Raw genomic sequence first — 18331 nt, forward strand, 5'->3', positions numbered from 1 at the left:
GGGACATGCAAAAAGCTGGCATCAGGTCTCCACGAAGTCAAGCGTTTTCCGTAGAGTAGCTTTTTATTTGGACATATGGAACGAGACTGAGTTAATATTCTGCAGAGATCTTCCTGGTGTTTCCAAAGAAGGGGGCATAAAATTAACCCAATTTATTCTTATACAGAAAAAAAGGAGGTCAAAGGCAGTTAATTTTCACAACTTATCCTTACTAATTATATAAGAAGGGTAGTACACTTCAGGATTTGGTTCTCTTAATGTACTCATATTAATGACAACTGCTTTCTATCCGGAAAAAAAGTGAAAATAGTATTTAAATACAGTATATTCTGAGTTACGTTGTGAAATCACAAACAGCATAACAATCTGATCTGTGTTAGCTGCAGAAAAACAAAAGATGGAACAATACGGTGGCCTGTTGCATAACCACAAACAAGTCAGCAGTGACTGAAGAATTCTGATGCATCTAATAGTAACAGTAAGGATATGCCTATTTGTCATTCGCAACAGTTTTGTCTGTCTTGTTCATCGCCGTAAAACCACAGTCTGGCACGCTGTAGGTGCTCAATAAATACTCGTATTTGTTGAATGTATGAACAGTATCAAAGGCTGCAGACAGGATGGTTGGAACCAAAAAGAATCCATTAGATGTAGCGACGGATTTGTTGGTAACCGAGGCAAAAGTATATTCAGGTGCAGTGACTGGGATGGAAGCTAAATTATCGGGGGCAGAGTTGAAGTGCGACTAGAAGGCAGGAGATGAAGACAGATGAACAAGAAGAATAGCAGCGTACTTATGAGCTCTGTCTTTGGAGTGAGGCTGCCTGGATTTGAATGCTAGTTCTGCCACTTAATAGCTAGGTGACTCTGAGTAAGGGACTTATCCTCTCTGTGCTTCAGTTTCATTTCTAAAATGAGGTTAACACTAGTATCCACCCAACAGTGCTTAGAATAGTATCGAGCACACGGTAAGGGGTCAACAAAAGGTAGTTACTATTGTGGATAAGTTTTAGGGAGACTTTTGTTTTAACTTTTTATTTTGAGATAATTATAGATTCACATAGAGTTTAAAGAAATAATATAGACAGATAAAGTCTACCCTTCACCCATTTTCCCCAATGGCAACATCTTGCATAACTATCGTTCAATATCACAACCAAGAAAATGAATTTGACACAGTCCATCCACCCTATTTAGATTTCATCAGTGTTATACGCACTCGTTGCGTGGGTATATTTAGTTCTATGCAATTTTATCACATGTGTAAAAAAAATTTTTTTTAAGGGAGGCTAGAGATGGCAATAACGGGTTAGAGAACAAAAATTTTGTTTTGCTTTTTAAGGTGGGATAGACCTACTCTCTGAAACATCTTTCACTGAAACAAGAGGAGGGGAAACAAATAAGGATGAGGTTATATCTGTGGGATGGGAGTGCAGAGCGGAAAGTCAGAGGACTTCACATATAATGGGCTCTATTATCTCTGAAAATAGAAGACAGGGTGATTAGAAACAAATGGGGTAAGAAATATACTCAACAGAATTGCTGGGTTTGATAGCAAAGAACAAAAGATCTTCAGGAATAGAGTTATATGAGGCTTGATGTTTCATGGATGTTTCTGTGAATTAAAGAGGGCAATCATTTGTAACATACATTTTGGGGAAACGCTGATATTCTTCAAGGTAGACTAACACCTTCTGCCTAAATAATAGGTCTTTTAAAAATTTTGCAGGAAAAAAATGAAATTGATTGCATCTTTAACTTTCTTCAGGAAGGATTTTTAACAGGATCCAGTAAGTACTATACATAAAGTAAAAAAAAAAAATCGGGGTAAATTAAACTACATTAAAATCAGTAACTTCTCTTTGTCAAACACTACCATTTATAGAGGGAAAAGGCAAGTCACAGAGTGGGAGGACGTATGTGCAAACCTCCATAGGATATATTGCTATACAGAATATGCAAAGAACTCCTACAAACTGATAAGAAAAAAAAGCCGCTCTCCCTATGAAAATCGGTCAAATGCATTACATGCAAATTAAAGTCATACTGTGATACCACTACACATGCATCAGAATGATTGAAGTGAGAAAGCCCAATCACGCCACCTATGGCAAGGATACTGACTAAATAAGACTCTTATACATTGCTGTGTGATGTAAACCGGTAGTGTACCAACTTTGAAAACTATTTCCACTGACAACATTCATATCACACCTGACCGAGGTAGTCCATTTCTAGGTATATATCTAACAGGAATGTGTATACGTGTCATTGTTCACAAAAATATATGTGCAAGAATATAATGTAACAGCCCCACATTGTAAGCAATCCAAATGTCCACCTACGCAGGATGGATAAACTATGATATTCATACAATGGAATGAGGATGAACGAACAATTCCATTCAACAACATGAGTTGATCTCACAAGTGCAATGGTGAGTGAAAGAAGTCATACACAAAAGAGTGTGTGCTAAATAATTCAAGTTATATTCAGTTTAAAGTATGTTATCTTCGGGGAGGGATGGTTAGTGACTGGAAAGAGGCACAAAGAGCATTGTGGGTACGAGTCACATGGGTGTGTTCAGTTGTTTGCAGAAATAGGTAAACGGCTAGTACATCTGACAATGTTGGGCCCTGAATAAAATACAATCAAAAGCTTCTTGGTGTTTAAAACAAGGTGGAGGGACTTCAGGGATAGCAGCATAATAACCTCTGAAAAATCTGCTCCTTCATAAAAGCAACAAGAACACTAGCAAAAAATGGTCAAAGTCAACTTTTACAGAACTCTGGAACATTAACCTGCGCTGGCAATAGAATATTTAAGAAAAACATCTGAATCTCAGTAACAACAGAGAGCTTCGTGGCATTCTGACTGACCTGCTCCCATCAGCCTGTGGTAGCCATGGTAACCAGCAGCATCGCCGCGCGTGGACAGGGAAGATTGGGTTGGAGGCGTCTCAAAAGGGCCCATCCCCAGAGAACTGTCGCTGTCTTGACCTGTCTGATAGCTCCCTGGAAAAGCCCCATGCAGTGTCGTTATCTCACCTGACTTAAAGCTCATTCAGTGGGGAAAAGCCAGCTCCCTAGGACATTTTTCAGAAATAATCAGCCGCAAAGAATTATGACAGCTGCCTGAGGTGCTGATACCAGCAGGAGAAAACAAGAGGCTGGCCAAAAAACTTAAAGGGAAAAGCTGCGACATGATATGGCCATCGGGTGCTTTGAAAACACCTGACATCCTCCCGGGCATCTAACAGGCCACAAACGTGCAGGGCTATGACCATCCAGGAAGAGCCTGAGAAGAGCCTCATCTCTCTCCTCTGGCTCACCGGAGGCCCCGTGTCAGCCCCTCAGCCGGGGGTTGAAAGTACAGGATCGAGGCATTTAGAAATTTCTGTTCCATCAGTACCTGAGCACTAAGCTACCCAGCAGAGACGGCAGTGGCCAGACAGGACAAAGCACACCGACTTTCCAGAACTGCTGCAGAAGTCACTAAACAAACACGCAGCACCCACAAACATGAACCCCAGGTGTGGGGGTATTTTCATCAGGGAATTCTAACAAACATTTTTTAAAAATCAGTTCTTCACAATCTCTTCCGGACCATAAAAGAGGGCACACTTTCCTCCTTTTTCCAGGAGGCCAGTATGATCTTAATACCGAAAGCAGGCAAAGACTTCACAACAATAGAAAACTACAGATCAACACCCCCTGTGAATGAATACAGATACAAAAATCCTCAACAAAATACTAGCAAATGAATCCAGCGACATATATAAAGAATTACATAACATGATCAAGTGGGATTTATTCCAGAAATGCAAGCTTGGTTTAATAGCCAAAAAATCACTCCAGGTAAACAGCAAGGAACCGAGAATAAAGATTGAGAGAGAGAGGAAAAAAATCAATCACTGTAATACAGTAATCTAGACAACATAGTACTGGAATAAGATAGAATATATGGATCAATGAAACAGAATTTAAAGTCCAGACATAAATCCATACATTTTCAACAAGGGTGCCAAGACTATTCAGTGGGGGAAACAATAGTCTTTTCAACATAATATGCTGGGACGACTGACTATCTACATGATGTATATACATGCAAAAGAATGATGTTGGATTCCTACCTCATAGCATATGTAAAAATTAACTCAAAATGGATCACAGACCTAAATGTAACAGCCGAAACTATAAAACGCTTAGAAAAAAACATAGGAGTAAATCTCCACAACGTTGGGTTAAGCAAAGGTTTGTTAAATGTGACAACAAAAGCAGAAGCAAAAACAACACCAAAATAGATTCATCTTTGTCAAAGTTTTAAAAATTTTGTGTTTCAAAGGATATCATCAAGAAAGTGAAAGATAGTTCAAAAAGTATGAGAGAGATTGCAAGTCATATAGCTGACAAAGAGCTTATATCCAGGATATATAAAGAGCTCTTACAACTCAACCATAAAAAGATAACCCAGTTAAAAATAGGCAAAGGATTTGAAAAGACATTTCTCCAAAAAAGATGGATAAATGACCAATAAGCATAGAAAAGATGCTCAACATCCGTAGTCATTAGGGAAATGCAATTCAAAACCACACGGAGATACCACTTCACACCCACTACGATAGTTACACTAAAAAAAAAGACAGACAACAACAGGTTTGGGGAGAGAAATGGAGAATTTCGAATCCTTACACATTGGTGGTGGAACTCCCATACACAACAGGATAGATGCTTTCAAAACAGTTTAACGTTCCTCAAGGTATTAAATATAGTTACCACATGACCCAGCAATTCCACTCCTAGGTGAATACCAAGATAAATGAAATTACATATCCATATAAAAACTTGACACAAATGTTCACAGTAGCATTTTTCATAATAGCTAAAAAGTGGAAACAACCCAAATGTCCACCAAACTGACGAATGGATGAACAACATGTGGCCTAGCCATACAATGGAATATTATTCAAAAATAAAAACACAGGAAGTGTTGATAAATATTACAACCTGGATAAACGTTGAAGACTCTATGCTAACTGAAAGAAGCCAATCACAAAAGAACACCTACTGTATGATTCCATTTGTATGACGTGTTCAGAAACGGCAAACCCATACAAGACAAGGTAGATTCGAGGCTGCCAGGGAGAGGGGAGCGGGGCAATGGGAGTCACTGCCAATGGGTACAGGACTGCTTTTTGGGGTGATGAAAATGTTCTTAAATTGATGGTAGCGATGGATGCACAACTCGGTGAAATATACTAAAAGTCACTAAATTGGACACTTGAAATGAGTGAATTGTAGGATATGTGAATTATATTTCAATAAAGCAATTTAAGAAAATGATGGAGTTGGAGTTCATCACAGCTATTCTTTGACGCATCACCAATGAGTTATTCAGTGGCGATACGGATTACATAGTTCAAGCGGTCCTGGTTTTCTGGTCTTTGTCAAGATCTCTATTTTCCTCCACACGGGACGAGCCCTCCAAAATGGTTAGTGGGGAGAATGGGTTCTCATCAGTGCAGAAAGATAAGAAGACAGAGCTGCCAGTGTGTTTGGTGAGACTCCCCGTCTCACTGAAACCCATTCCGATCAGGTTGTCACCTCCACCTGTCCACTACGACCGCTCGCCACTGTTGGCAGTGAGGATGGTTCAGACACAGTCAGCATCTTAATTGACATATTTAGCAACATTTGACATAACTGACGACTTCTTTCACCATCATTCATTTTCTTCACTTGGCTCCCAGATACTGTATTACGGTAGTGTTTCTGCCTGTCTCCATAGTTTCTCTTCTCAGTCTCTTTGAGAGGTTCCTACTCAACCCTGACTTCTTAATATCACAGGCACGCAGTTTTCAGTTCTTGTTTCTTCACTTCGATTCTCTTCTGCACTCACTCTCTGCAATTTCATCTCATCTCATGGCTTGAAATGCAGTCTGTGTAATTGATGACTTCGAAATTTGTTCACTCCAGCCGGACCTTTTCACTGAACTCCACACTCATGTATCCAATTACCTGTTCAGTATTTTTCTGTGAATATGGAATGGATATCTTCAACTCAACACATCCCAAGCCAAACTCCTGATTGCCCATCCCAAACCTGCTCTTACCCACTGCTGTCATCTCTATTGGTGGCAACTCCGTCCTTCCAGTTACTGAGGCCAAAACCTAGAGTCACTTTTCACTCTTTTTCTTTCACACTCCGTATCTAATCCATCTGCAAATCTTATTGCTTCTACCTGCAATATATATACCGGGGGTGCCAAAAATTATATATATACATGACTTGTATTCATCTTTTGTTATCGGTACATGTTGAGTATTACGGTTTTAATGCAGTTTTTTTCCTTTCTTAAAATGTGTATGCATTTTTTTGGGCACCCTCGGAGGCAAAATCGCCTCTCACCTGGATTCCTGTAATAACTTCCTAACTGGTCCCCTGACCTTCCCTCTAGCTCCTGTACAGTCTATTCTTAACCCTGCAGCCAAAGTGTCCTTTTAAAATATATCTCATGTCACTTCTCTGCCCCAAATCCTGCATCACCCATTTCCTCTGAGTAAAAGTCAAAGTCCTTACAATGACCTGTCAGGTCAGGCATGATGTCACATTCAACCCTGTCACACCTGCGGTTCTAATCCTACTCCCCCTTCGGTCCCTCTGATCCAGCCATGCTGGCCTCCGGGCACCCTCCCACCTTAGGGGCTATGTTCTGGCTCCTCTTTCTGAGAGGAATTCTCTCCCCCAGATATTTACCTGGCTAACTCTCTCACCTTCAGGTTTTGCTCAAATATTACCTTATCAAGGGGGCTTACCCGTCACCCCACACTGTTTAAAATAGCATTCTATTTTCCTCAATTCCACTCCCAATTCCCCTTATTTTTGTTTCTGTATAATCTATCACCTTCTAATATACTTTATGTCTGGCTTATTTATTATAGTTATTACTTATTTTGTGTTACCCCAATGGAGTAAGTACCATGGCGGCAAAGATTTTTGTTTTCTTCACTGACATAACATGAATACCTAGCACACCGTAAGTTCTCAATAAATATTTGTTAAATAAATGTCTGAGTGAAACGAAAGGTTTATTAATAGGGGCATGTCTAAATAAAATGTATCATATTTAGAGAATGGCATACTATACAACTAATAGAAGAAATAAGCTAGATTTATATGTATAAACATAAGTGGATCACAAACATATTGTTGTATGAGAAAAGAAAATTGCAGAAAGTTACTACAATATGGCATCACTTAAAAATAAAAAATAAAAAAACCACACAAATAAAGATATTACATATTATTCATGGGATTATACACAAAAAAAAACAGGTATAAAAAATTGGCTAGATGGATACACACCAAATCCAAGATTTTGGTTAACTGGGGATAGAGAAAAGGAACTCACGGAGGAGGGGCAAAGGGAATAAGTAAGAAAAAGGATTAAGGGGGCCTTCAACTTTATAATTATTTTTTAATATGAGGAAGTCACACAAATATGACAAAACATTAACAATATTCATCCTTGGTGTTGGAAAGATGAATGTTTGTTATATTATTCTCTGTATTTAAATTTTTTCCCCAAAAAATATTCAATTAACAAAAGAATAGAGACTAGCATGGTTCCAAAAGATATAGCTGCTAAGTATCAATCAAACCCATTCAAGCAATAAGCCAGTTCAGTAAATACTGGATCAAATGTCTAAGATTCCCTCAGTGCCCCTTAGGATTTTACTATTTCCCATAAGTGTTATCTTCCCAGGAATCGGGTCCTATAAGTTTTTGTTAGGACACTTGGAAGACTGTTCAGACTCACAAATTCCCAATTATCATTTCCTCTTGGAAACTAGTGATTTCATGCTAAGTTATTTTTATTAGAGTCTTATCATGCCCATGACAAATCCCCTTAACAGGAACCTTGTTTGGAGATCTGATTTTAATTAAAAGACCTCTGCTTCAGTGATAAACTCTCATTCACTCTCTTCAACTGGTCTGCCTCCTGTCAGTATTTATGTTCAACAGTGCACATCTCTCTGTACACATCTGGATTTTTCTATACTTTTTCTTAGTCTCACACTTCCAAAGCTAAATAGCTTCCATCGGTCTGCTCCTGACTTAAAAGTCACCTCCACCTAAATTCTATTGCTTATTGTATGTATGTGTGTACATCTGTATCTTTTTATCTCTAGCATTATATCAGTCAGCTTTTTCTAGGGTATGCTGGGTAACAAATAACCCCCCCAATATAAGTGGCTTACAGCAATGGTTTCTTTCTCATTCACTCTACCTATTGGTAGTTGAAGGCTGGCTATAACTCTGCTTTATACACCTTCTCATTCCAGGACCCAAACTGAAGGAGTACCTCCTATCTGGAACATTCCATTCTAAGTTAGAAGGGAAAAGTGCAAAAGAGTTAGAACAAACATGAACAGCTATGAAAGATTCTGCTTGGGCATGGTGTACATCATGCCCACTCACTTTCTGTTGGCTAAAGCAAGTCACATGGACAAGCCCAACATCAGGGGGTAGGAATAGATGCTTCTGCTATAGGATGCACTGTCAGTTACATGGCAATGCAGGAGGACACATCATCCTCACACAGGGGGTAGCAAGCGACTGCTCAAAGGTCAGATCTGGCCTGTGGATGGTTTTTGTTCAGCCCTTGGGCTAAGAATGGTTTTTACATATTTTAGAGGTAGGAACATTTAAAAAAAAGAGAGAGAGAGAGAAGGAAAAGGCGAAAGAGGAGGAGGAGGAAGCGGGGAAGGTGAAGAAATGGTGGTGATGGCGGTGGTGACAGAGTCTGCATGTGACCTGCAAAGCCTAAAATAGTTACTATCTGTGCCTTTACAGAAAAAGGTGGCCGATCCCCATTCTTACAGAAGATAAACACAAATAATTCGGGACAATAATCTGCCACAAGCATCCCCCCAAAATTAGCTAACTTGAGGAAGGATAAGAGAGTTACCCTATAGAGAACAAGATGGCAGACAGTATATATAATCAAATCTATCTCTCCAGTAAGTTTTTATTTTACATTTCTATGTGGGTGTATCTGATAGCCCCAGGAATTTAGGTCCAACAAAACAATGACGTTTTTTTTGGACTACATCAAAATTAAAAACTTTTGTTCATCAAAGGACACAAGCAACAAAGTGCAAAGGCAACCCACCAAATGGGAGAAAATGAAGAGCTCCTTCAACTTAAAACAAAACAACAAACAAACAAACAATCCGCTTAAAAAATGGGCAAAGGACTTGAATAGACATTACTCTAGTGAAGCTATAAAAATGGCCGACAAGCAAACAAAAGGCTGCTCGACATCACTCATCATTAGGGAAACGCAAATGAAGCCACAATACCTTTCTGAATGTTTGAAATAGTTCTTAAAAGCTCCCCCAAACTTTTGACAACAAAGTGTTCTGAAAGTAATTTATTATTGAGTATAAAGTGAGGCACTGTCATTAATTCGACCTTCATCTTCCAATTCCACTCCAGCTTTAAACAAATCAAGGAGCCTGGCGTGGCCGTAGTGTGTGTGTAGTAGGACGAGAGAAAGTTAACGTTTTCGAGGTATTATACATCATAGTTCTTAAATATCCCTATTATAGACATAAAAAGGGGGTTCAGAGAGCTTGCGTAACTTGCCCAGTGTGTCACCGTGAGAAGAGGTCACAGTGAGAAACAGGCCAACTCTACCTGGCTTCAAAGCCTGTACCATTTCCACTATTGCTCTGATATTAAAAATAAACTCTTCTTGAAAGTATGAGATAGGACCTAAGCCTGTGGTCCAGGAAGGAGGTGGTGAAAACACGACAACTTGCTCACCAAATCATACAGGAGCATAGGTCTAGCAAAGGAAGTGGTAGTACCTGAAAATGTTTTAGAGAAGAAAATAACATGAGGAGTTAGGATACCGGGGGTGCCAAAAAAATGTATTCACGTGACTTGTATTCATCTTTTGCTATCGGTATATATTATTACAATTTTAATCCAGATTTTCCTTTCTTAAAATGTGTATACATTTTTTGGGCACCTTCTGTCACATAATAATCTTCCTAGCTTCTCTTTCTTATTGATGCCAAGGGCCATTTAGATCCTTTGTATCTCCCTTGAAACTTGGGAGGTGATGCCAGTTTTACAAATAGATTCCTTAAGTCCATTCATCTATTAGATGCCCTTGCGATTATGAGTTGAATGTGTGCCTGTTGTTGGTCGTCTAACAGCTTTGAGGGTCCAAGAAATATAAGTTTGTACTCAAATATGCTTCCAAAATTACTAAGATAAGCGAAAGTTTCGGCCTCGGCGTTATACCTCTAAGATAAGAGACAACGGGTTGGGTATACTTTTTCTTTGTATACAGTGAGCCAGGACCTCAAATAGTCAGTTCCCTGGGCCTTCATGCAGAAACTGACTCCCCCATAGTCCCTTTCATGATTAGTACTGATTTTAGTTTCCTGGGAAACAAAACATGACTCTAATTAGAGAATGAGGCCACGTTCCAAAGCTGCAGATTCCATTCTCCTCCCTGGACTCTTTCGCTGGACTGTTTAGGCCCTCTGTAACACGATGTCTGATGGTCAAAACTGTCCTTTTCTCCTAGCTTTGGCAGAAAGCCATGCCGAAAGCTATGGACTCCAGCTTTTATTTTCCATCTGCAGGGTGATTCGATCGCAAGGAAAGTAACAACTAAAGATGTGGAGACACGCCCCTCAGAGAGTGCTGTGGGAATCACATTGGATCTGCACTCCAGTCTGCTGGAAATCAAAGACCATTGACTTTGGCACTGGGATGAAAACCTCTGCCAAACACACACATAGGCGGGCTTTCTCTCTCCTTTCTCCGTTCTCTCTCTCTCTCTCTCTCTCTCTCTCTCTCTTTCTCTCTCTCTCTCTCACACACACACACACACACACACACACACACACACACACACACACCTTTCAGAGGAGAAGCTCTGTTAAATTCCCCACATATGGCAAACATATTTTAGGGGAAGCACCATGACTAGAGGCCAGTGGGAGAGAAAGAAAAAGAAAATAATGAGAAAAATCTTCAATAAGCCTAAATTGTTCCAGTCAGACTGCTGAGAAAGAATGCGAAGGATTGGAGATGAAAATTATTGGTAAAAATCAGCATTATAACGTAGCTAAATTCTTTCCGTACTTCAAATGATTACTAGAACTTACTCTGATGTATTTATACCATTATCAGGTTATTTTGTATTCAGATGATCGGATTAACTTTTACCAATAACTCTTTAAAGCAAAAATTGGAGGGTTTTCTGGTTGTTTTGTTTTCAGAAAATTGGATAAATCAATTCTTAACGTATAAAGCAGGTAACTTAGAGATCAGCTGTAACATGATGTCTGATGGGGAACTAGTCTTTATATTTAGCTCTAAGTACTCTGCTCAATACAATGGATATCATGAAAAGAGCATACTACACAAAACAAAGGTTTTTTTCTCTAATTCACAATTTCAAAAATTCTTAATTTTACTTGTAAATAACTGTGTGTGTGTGGGAATGCAGGCATAACTAATTTTAACTGGCATTGGCTCCCAACACTTTAAGTATAATTGTTTTCTAAAATCCTTTCCATTACATATTTAACGGTCAATTAAATGCACTACAGAATTCGCAACATAAAGGAACTAACAAAAAATCTTGTGAAAATGTAAACAGCGGGTCTCTAAATTACCTGTTTTATAAGCATTGATTTATCAAATTTTCTGAAAGCACAATAACAACACAACAACAAAAACCCCTCCACTTTCTGCTTTAAAAGAGTTACGGGTAAAAGTTAATCAGATCATCTGAACACACAGTAACCTAATGATGTTAAAACGATGGCTTGATGTTCTCAGGGTCCTCATTCTGTGAGGGCTTTCTATAAGCTGAGTTTAGATTTTCACCCCGAGGGGATCAGAGAGGTGCCTACATATTTTAAGCAGAAAGTAGAGCGCGGCTAGTGTGTGGGGAATGGGCTATGCGTTTTTGAGACTGACGCAGGAGTGAAAGGGTAATTTAACTGTCCAGACAAGAAATCATGAGTCCTTGAGGTCAGCTCTGGCTTTCCACTGCTCCTCTGCCACCAGCTCCTGAAGCAAAGGCATGGTGGGGGCAGAATAAGGTTCTGCCCCATGAATATATATTCCTAAAGTGGTGCCTTAGGACGAAAGAGTCCTGGATTTGCCACCTAAAAGCTGTATGACCCCAAGTAGCTAATACCAGGCATCCCTCAGAGATGGTTCTAAATACATTTTCTAATTTACTTAATCTCTTCATACTTTAATGTATTAATCTGTGAAAGAATAGTAATGCCTAACTCATGCACTGTTTGGAGGCTTAAAAGAGAGGTCATATACATTAAAACGCTTGGTAAATCTTACACATTTCAAAAGATGAGTTTTCTAATAAACGTGACTCTCAATGTTTTTACTAGATCTAAAAAAATGCTGAGCATTTTCAGTCCCCGTCTTTTAGAGACTCCACAAGTTGACAAAAACTGTTAATTCTGGATTTTTGTATTGCAAAACATAAAATACAAACACCATAATGATTCTCTCACTTCTTAGAACACTGTAAATACGGGCCAAGTGTTTAAAATAGTAACTGTTTCAGGGAGACTAGCTTATTTGATTATACTTATACTTGAGAATGATTCTGAGAAGCAAAACTCAAAATATGCTTTCAGTTTCAAGATAAAGCATAAGGAAAACTTCCCATCATCCTCTGTGAACAACTCGAAGCGTTATGGCCATTCTAAAGGAAGGATATTTAGGCTCTCCTTTCTAGGCAGTCTGTGGGCACTAGGCAACCACAATTCTATTCAAACTATTAAAAATGGTTTTATGGGATGCTAGTATATAGCCACTAAATATCAGCTAACAGATTAGTGCAACAAAGAGAAAGCAACAAAAAAATTAAGGCTTATTGTTACGTTCAAATGAGCTAATTTTATAGCAAAGAAAAGAAAACCTGATAAGCATATCAAAGGCATTAAAAAATGAGAGTATTAAAAAAAATTAAAGTTTTCATTTTTTTAAGTGCCAAAAAATTAACTTTATGGGAAATACAACTTTATCAATACATCAAACGGCATTTAAAAAACAGAGAGAGAGAGACTTAAGATCCGTAATATAATGTGTGGACCTTGATTGGATCATCATTCAAACAAGCCAACAATAAAAGACATTTTGGGAGAATCAGCATAATTTGAATATGGCCTGGGTATTAGATGATAATTATCATTAACTTTGTTAAGTGTGGTTATGTAAGAAAACTTCCTTAGTTTATAGAAAGGCACACTGAAATATTTGGGGGATGAAATGCCATGATGTGTGGTATCTGCTTTAAAATACTTCAACAAGGAAACAACATCAATGAGACAAATCATAAAATGTTAGTCAGTGATGGGGGTACAGTACACTATTCTCCTTACTCTTCTATATACAGAGGGTACCAAAAAAATGTGTACACATTTTAAGAAAGGAAAAAAAACTATTAAAATTGTAATACTCAATATATACCGATAACAAAAGATGAATACAAGTCACCTTTGACGTCTGCAATGACAAGAGGTGCTCAAAGTGGTTTCCATCAGCGTCCAGACACTTCTGATGATGGCGAACTACTGCTTGAGCAACACTGACCAAAGTGTTCACTTGTATACATTTTTTTGGCACCCCTGGTATATTCAAAATTTTCTTTATTAAATATTTTAAAAAGGAAAGAGGACCCGATACAATATGCAGTCTGTCCACCGAGTTGTAATAAGGTTGGTTGCCCCGGGTGAGAAGTAAATGGCCCAGACCAAGCATGCCTTCAGGCCAGAAAGATACCTGAGGAAGGCTTTCTGGGACAAGTTGTGGATGTGGGCTGTCCAGCACTTCCCTCAGATTTTACTGGCCGGCTATCAAATTACACCCAAGGGAGATGAAGGCAGGGATGGGAGGCGTGGAATTGTAGGATAGGTGAGAGTTGTACTGAGGCCACTGAGGAAACAGTCAACACCAGTTACCTCTGCCCTCTGACCTAGACCCACAACCACTCGGGGAACCAATGAGCTCATTACAAACCCTAAAAAAAAAAAAAAATCAGAAAGAAGGTGATTTTATTATCCCTCACTTACAAGCCAGTTCTTACAAAGTCTCTCATATTGTGTGTTACTCTTTCAATTGCTATTTTGAACAGCAAAGTACCAGGTGGAAGAAGACACCACAATTATTCCAAACATTAGATGCGTCTGGAGGTTGCTGCCAAAAATCCTTTACAAAGGAGAAAAAAATGTATAATCTGGTAACCATCCCGGGGGGTATGAGCTCAATGTGCAAGTATTGGAAATGGTTGTAAATACGCCTTTAATTTCAAAGGTCACTTCGAAAAGCAATCTGGCCAGTGCTTACTTTACAGGGATTAGACATTTTCATCTACACGAAGTAAGGAAATAGGTACTAGGAATACAATTTTTAGAAACACTGTATAACATAAGGATCCAAAGAGAGTTGGTATCATAAATGAGTTAGGGGGAGTGAAGATGATGTACCCCGGAAAATGCATCAGGCGACTCAAAAAGTGGCTCTGATGAGACCAGTATTGTTGGAGACGGATGTGAGCAGTTGGGATAAACATTGTTTCATGAAATCTGAGAGGTAAGTTCCTTTCAGAGAGAAGGGAAGCGTGCTTCTGAGGTAGGACAACCAAAAGGGTGAGAGATCTGGGGACAACTAGTTTGAAGAAGGTGAGAACTATCGGTAAAGGACCTGTAGGGTAAGGATGGTGCAAAATAAATGTCTCTTGAGTATTTAAAGAGCAGTCACGTGGAAGACAGAGTGGATTCGTTATGTATTTTTGAGAGAAGTAGTTAAATGAATGGAAGGAAATTATAGGGAGGCAGGTTCTGTTCAACATAAGTACTTTTATAACCATTAGATCGGTCCAAGATTGAATTTGAAAAGTTATGTGTAAGTCAAGGCTTTCTGACCACCTGTAAGGAAGGAAATTGAAGTCAATTGCCTTTATGGTGATTTTAATGATTAGATTTTAATATTTTATCAAATTTATATCTCCAAGCTGGCAATAAGTTTAACTTGGTAACTGCATTTATTTTGTGGAGATACTCTTTTCATTTCATTTTTTTTTTTTAATGGTTGCTCTGTGTGAATCATTACATTAAGTTCTATGGGTGATAAAACATACATAAAACCAATCATTATCAGAAGTTTATGATCAAGGAAGGAGACAGACACATGTACAACACACACCACACATGTATACTTGGTAACATGTGCCAAAACACGTATAACATACCAATTCCTTGGCTAGGGCTTTGTCACAAGGTTAAAGCAGCAAAGTAATGAGGGTATGATCCAATTACCATTTTCATCTTCTTTGCTAGGGAATCTCTTAAGGACCCTGTCTCTCATCCAGGGTATCTGCCTGTCCAAGAGTAAACTGATTCAAACATAGTGAAGATATGAGTCAAATATTTTGGCTTTGTTCTGAAGCCTTTCTTGGCTTGGACTCAAGACACTGGACGTTGCCTTCCAATTTCCTAGCTCGTTCTCTCAAAGCTTCTCGAAAGCTATTACACAAAGAATGAACAGTGGGACTCACCCAACAGGCCTTCCAAATGCAATACCCAATAAAGCAACATGGGAGTTATGTAAAACCACCGGTCACTGAATTCTACTTTGATCCCCGGGAGATTAGGTAACAACATGAAGTCATCCATTTGAATGCGACCCAGTATAGAAAACAATTCCAGGATTGGAAGTACGAATGAGACGCAGCTTTTTGGTATATGAAGCACTATAAATTTACCAAGTAGAGTGGAGGAAACGTTGAAAATCACTACTGCATTATAATGGTACTTAATTATACAAATACAGGGAAAGCATTAACATGAAACCATCACATCTGATGAAGTCACCCTTGAACACATTTTAAAAAAAAAATCACTACGAGGAGCTTTATAGGCTCAAAATTGCCCTCAACTATTCTGACAGTGAACATTTTCTTGGTTCTAATCTGAGAAGCTGACCTGAGATTGTTGGAAGAGGACGCTCTTCTCCGGGTTTATGCCACAGGCAAGAAGAGCAGCAGTCATGTCCCAGATGCTCTGCCGGAGGACGGCCGGGTCTTGCGGGACAGTGATGGAGTGTAGATCCACGATGCTGTAGAGCACAGAGCCGTGCTCGCTCTGCAATCTCACCCAGCTCTCGATGGCGCCCAGGTAATTGCCGAGGTGGGGGATGCCGGTGGGCTGAATGCCGGAGAACACGCGCTGCACGCCATCTTTCTGGGACAGAGGAAAACAAACCGATTTGCTTTTGAGGCAGAATCCACGAATCCTATGTTCAAGTTACCATAGCTACGACGGCTCGTCCTAGTATTTTTTAAATTGCAGTCTGCATTTATTTTGTGCCTGCTCTGTCACAGAGCAGGGACAGAAAATTATATGTAAGACGTGGGAGTTTTTTTCACTCGAAAACTTCCAAATACAAACTCACAAAGGTCTGCATCCCCAAGAGAATGCAATCTAATTGGAGACAGAGGATATGTTTATGAAAAGATAAGTAAGTATAATGTGGCAACATGACCTTGATCAGTCTGGAAAGATAGAAATAGTGGGGGACAGGCAGGAGTTCCCAAGAGGAAAAGATGACTGTGGATCTGGGGGTCAGTGAGAAACACTTCAGACACAGAATCAAATTTCATTAGTGATTAAAGGGGCCTCTAGGGTTTTTCATGCAATTCCATTCATTTTGCCATAATATTATGGCCAACGAAGGCCATAGTATTAAGGGTAAAAGCTACTATTTACTTAATTCGATTTTCTTTAAAAATAATTGCTGATGTTAGCAATATTATATAATAAAGTGTATACATTAATTAAGTGTAATTAGTTATATAAATTAGTATAATTAAGTGTGCAGGATATTGGGCTAGAAATTTGGAAATCTATACTCTAATTCTAATATTACTTCTTGATAAAATATTGAACTTTTTCGTCTTTAGTTTCCTTTTACTTTTGATACATCATCCTTGATTTTTTTTAGTACAGCAAAAGGAGTTTTTTATTCTGTGTAATTTTCTAAATTGTAAAAATATTGTTGTCATGGTCATTTTCCCCCACTGGTTTATACTTTCTAATATTGAAGTTATAACAGGAAATGAGAAGAAAAAAATATAATACAGGGTGAAAAAAACACAATTTTCCCATTTAGTGATTTTGCATTCTATAGTGAGGAACCAAAAGTGAATATATATCAGTAAATGCGCAGTAACTGAAAGATTGTAAAATAAATAAAATGTATCATTATGATTTTTAACAACAATAAAGATATTAATAATCGCAGCCATAACTTACTGGACAACTATTATACTATGTTGCAGGCATTTATGCTCAGTGCTTTATATACATTAATGAATATAGTCTTTACAATGCTCATATGGTAGGATATAATTACCTCCAATTTGCAGATGAGAAAACTGGGGCTCACAGATATTAATAGGTTGCCCATGGTCACACAGCTAGTAAGTGATGGAATTAGGACTTCAAGCCAGGTATCGCTGGCTTCAAAGCCCTTGTATGCTCTTTCTGCTAGCTACCATGTTTTTGCATAGCCACCGTCTACTAAAGCCTTACTACATTCATTGCATTAGTTTTGCAACTTTGCTGTAGGTTTGAAAATTTGCACACACACACAAAAGTTACAGGGATAAAGAGAACATTCTAATACATGTACCTTTGTGTAACTGTGTGCCAAGTTTCTCTGGTGTATACACCTAAGAGTAGAATTGCTGAGCCATAAAATATACACATGTATCTTCAACTCTAACTACAGTGTCCTCAAGTATTTTTAAAAATGTAACAATTTGTAGTTTCTACTACCAATTCCTGTTACTCCACAGCCTCATTAACACTTTGCCAGCATTTTCAGTTGTAGCTAATCTGGGTGGAAATGAGGTAGAATCTCATTATGCAATCTCATAATTGCATTTCTTTGATTATTAATTGAAGTTGAAAATTCTTATGGTTATTGGCACTTTTTATTTCCTCTTCGTGGGGAGCCTATTCAAGCTATTTTGCCTATTTCTCTCAGATTGGATTGTCTTTTTATTGACTTAAGAACTTCTTTATATTCTGGATACTAATATTTTGTCAATTATAGGTGTGTTCAATATATTATCTCACTGTGTAGCTGTCTTCTTTATGTTATTTTTTGATGAAGAGATGTTCCTTATTTTACCAAGTATATCATTTTTGACTATAGATTTTTATGTCATAGGAGAAATCTTTTAATACCCTGAGGTCATGAA

At 38.5% G+C, this 18331-nt stretch overlaps 1 protein-coding gene across 6 annotated transcripts in view; it reads right to left on the minus strand.

Annotated features, from left to right (window-relative positions):
* The window catches only part of WARS2 (tryptophanyl tRNA synthetase 2, mitochondrial), a 75079-nt gene that overhangs the window by 20241 nt on the left and 36507 nt on the right, over positions 1-18331 (minus strand). For 3 of the 6 annotated variants that reach the window (XM_019730589.3, XM_019730588.3, XM_088799531.1), the window contains one exon: positions 16050-16307. The exons of 1 other annotated variant lie outside the window; for it this stretch is intronic. In XM_019730589.3, coding sequence (XP_019586148.3) covers positions 16050-16307 — 258 coding nt within the window. The remainder of the gene's footprint in view (positions 1-16049; positions 16308-18331) is intronic. 2 more of the 6 variants (XM_074318611.2, XM_074318609.2) reach the window with 1 other exon arrangement.

This window comes from Rhinolophus sinicus, chromosome 7 (assembly GCF_057876585.1).
Source record: "Rhinolophus sinicus isolate RSI-liver-muscle chromosome 7, RSI-T2T, whole genome shotgun sequence".
Lineage (NCBI taxonomy): Eukaryota > Metazoa > Chordata > Mammalia > Chiroptera > Rhinolophidae > Rhinolophus > Rhinolophus sinicus.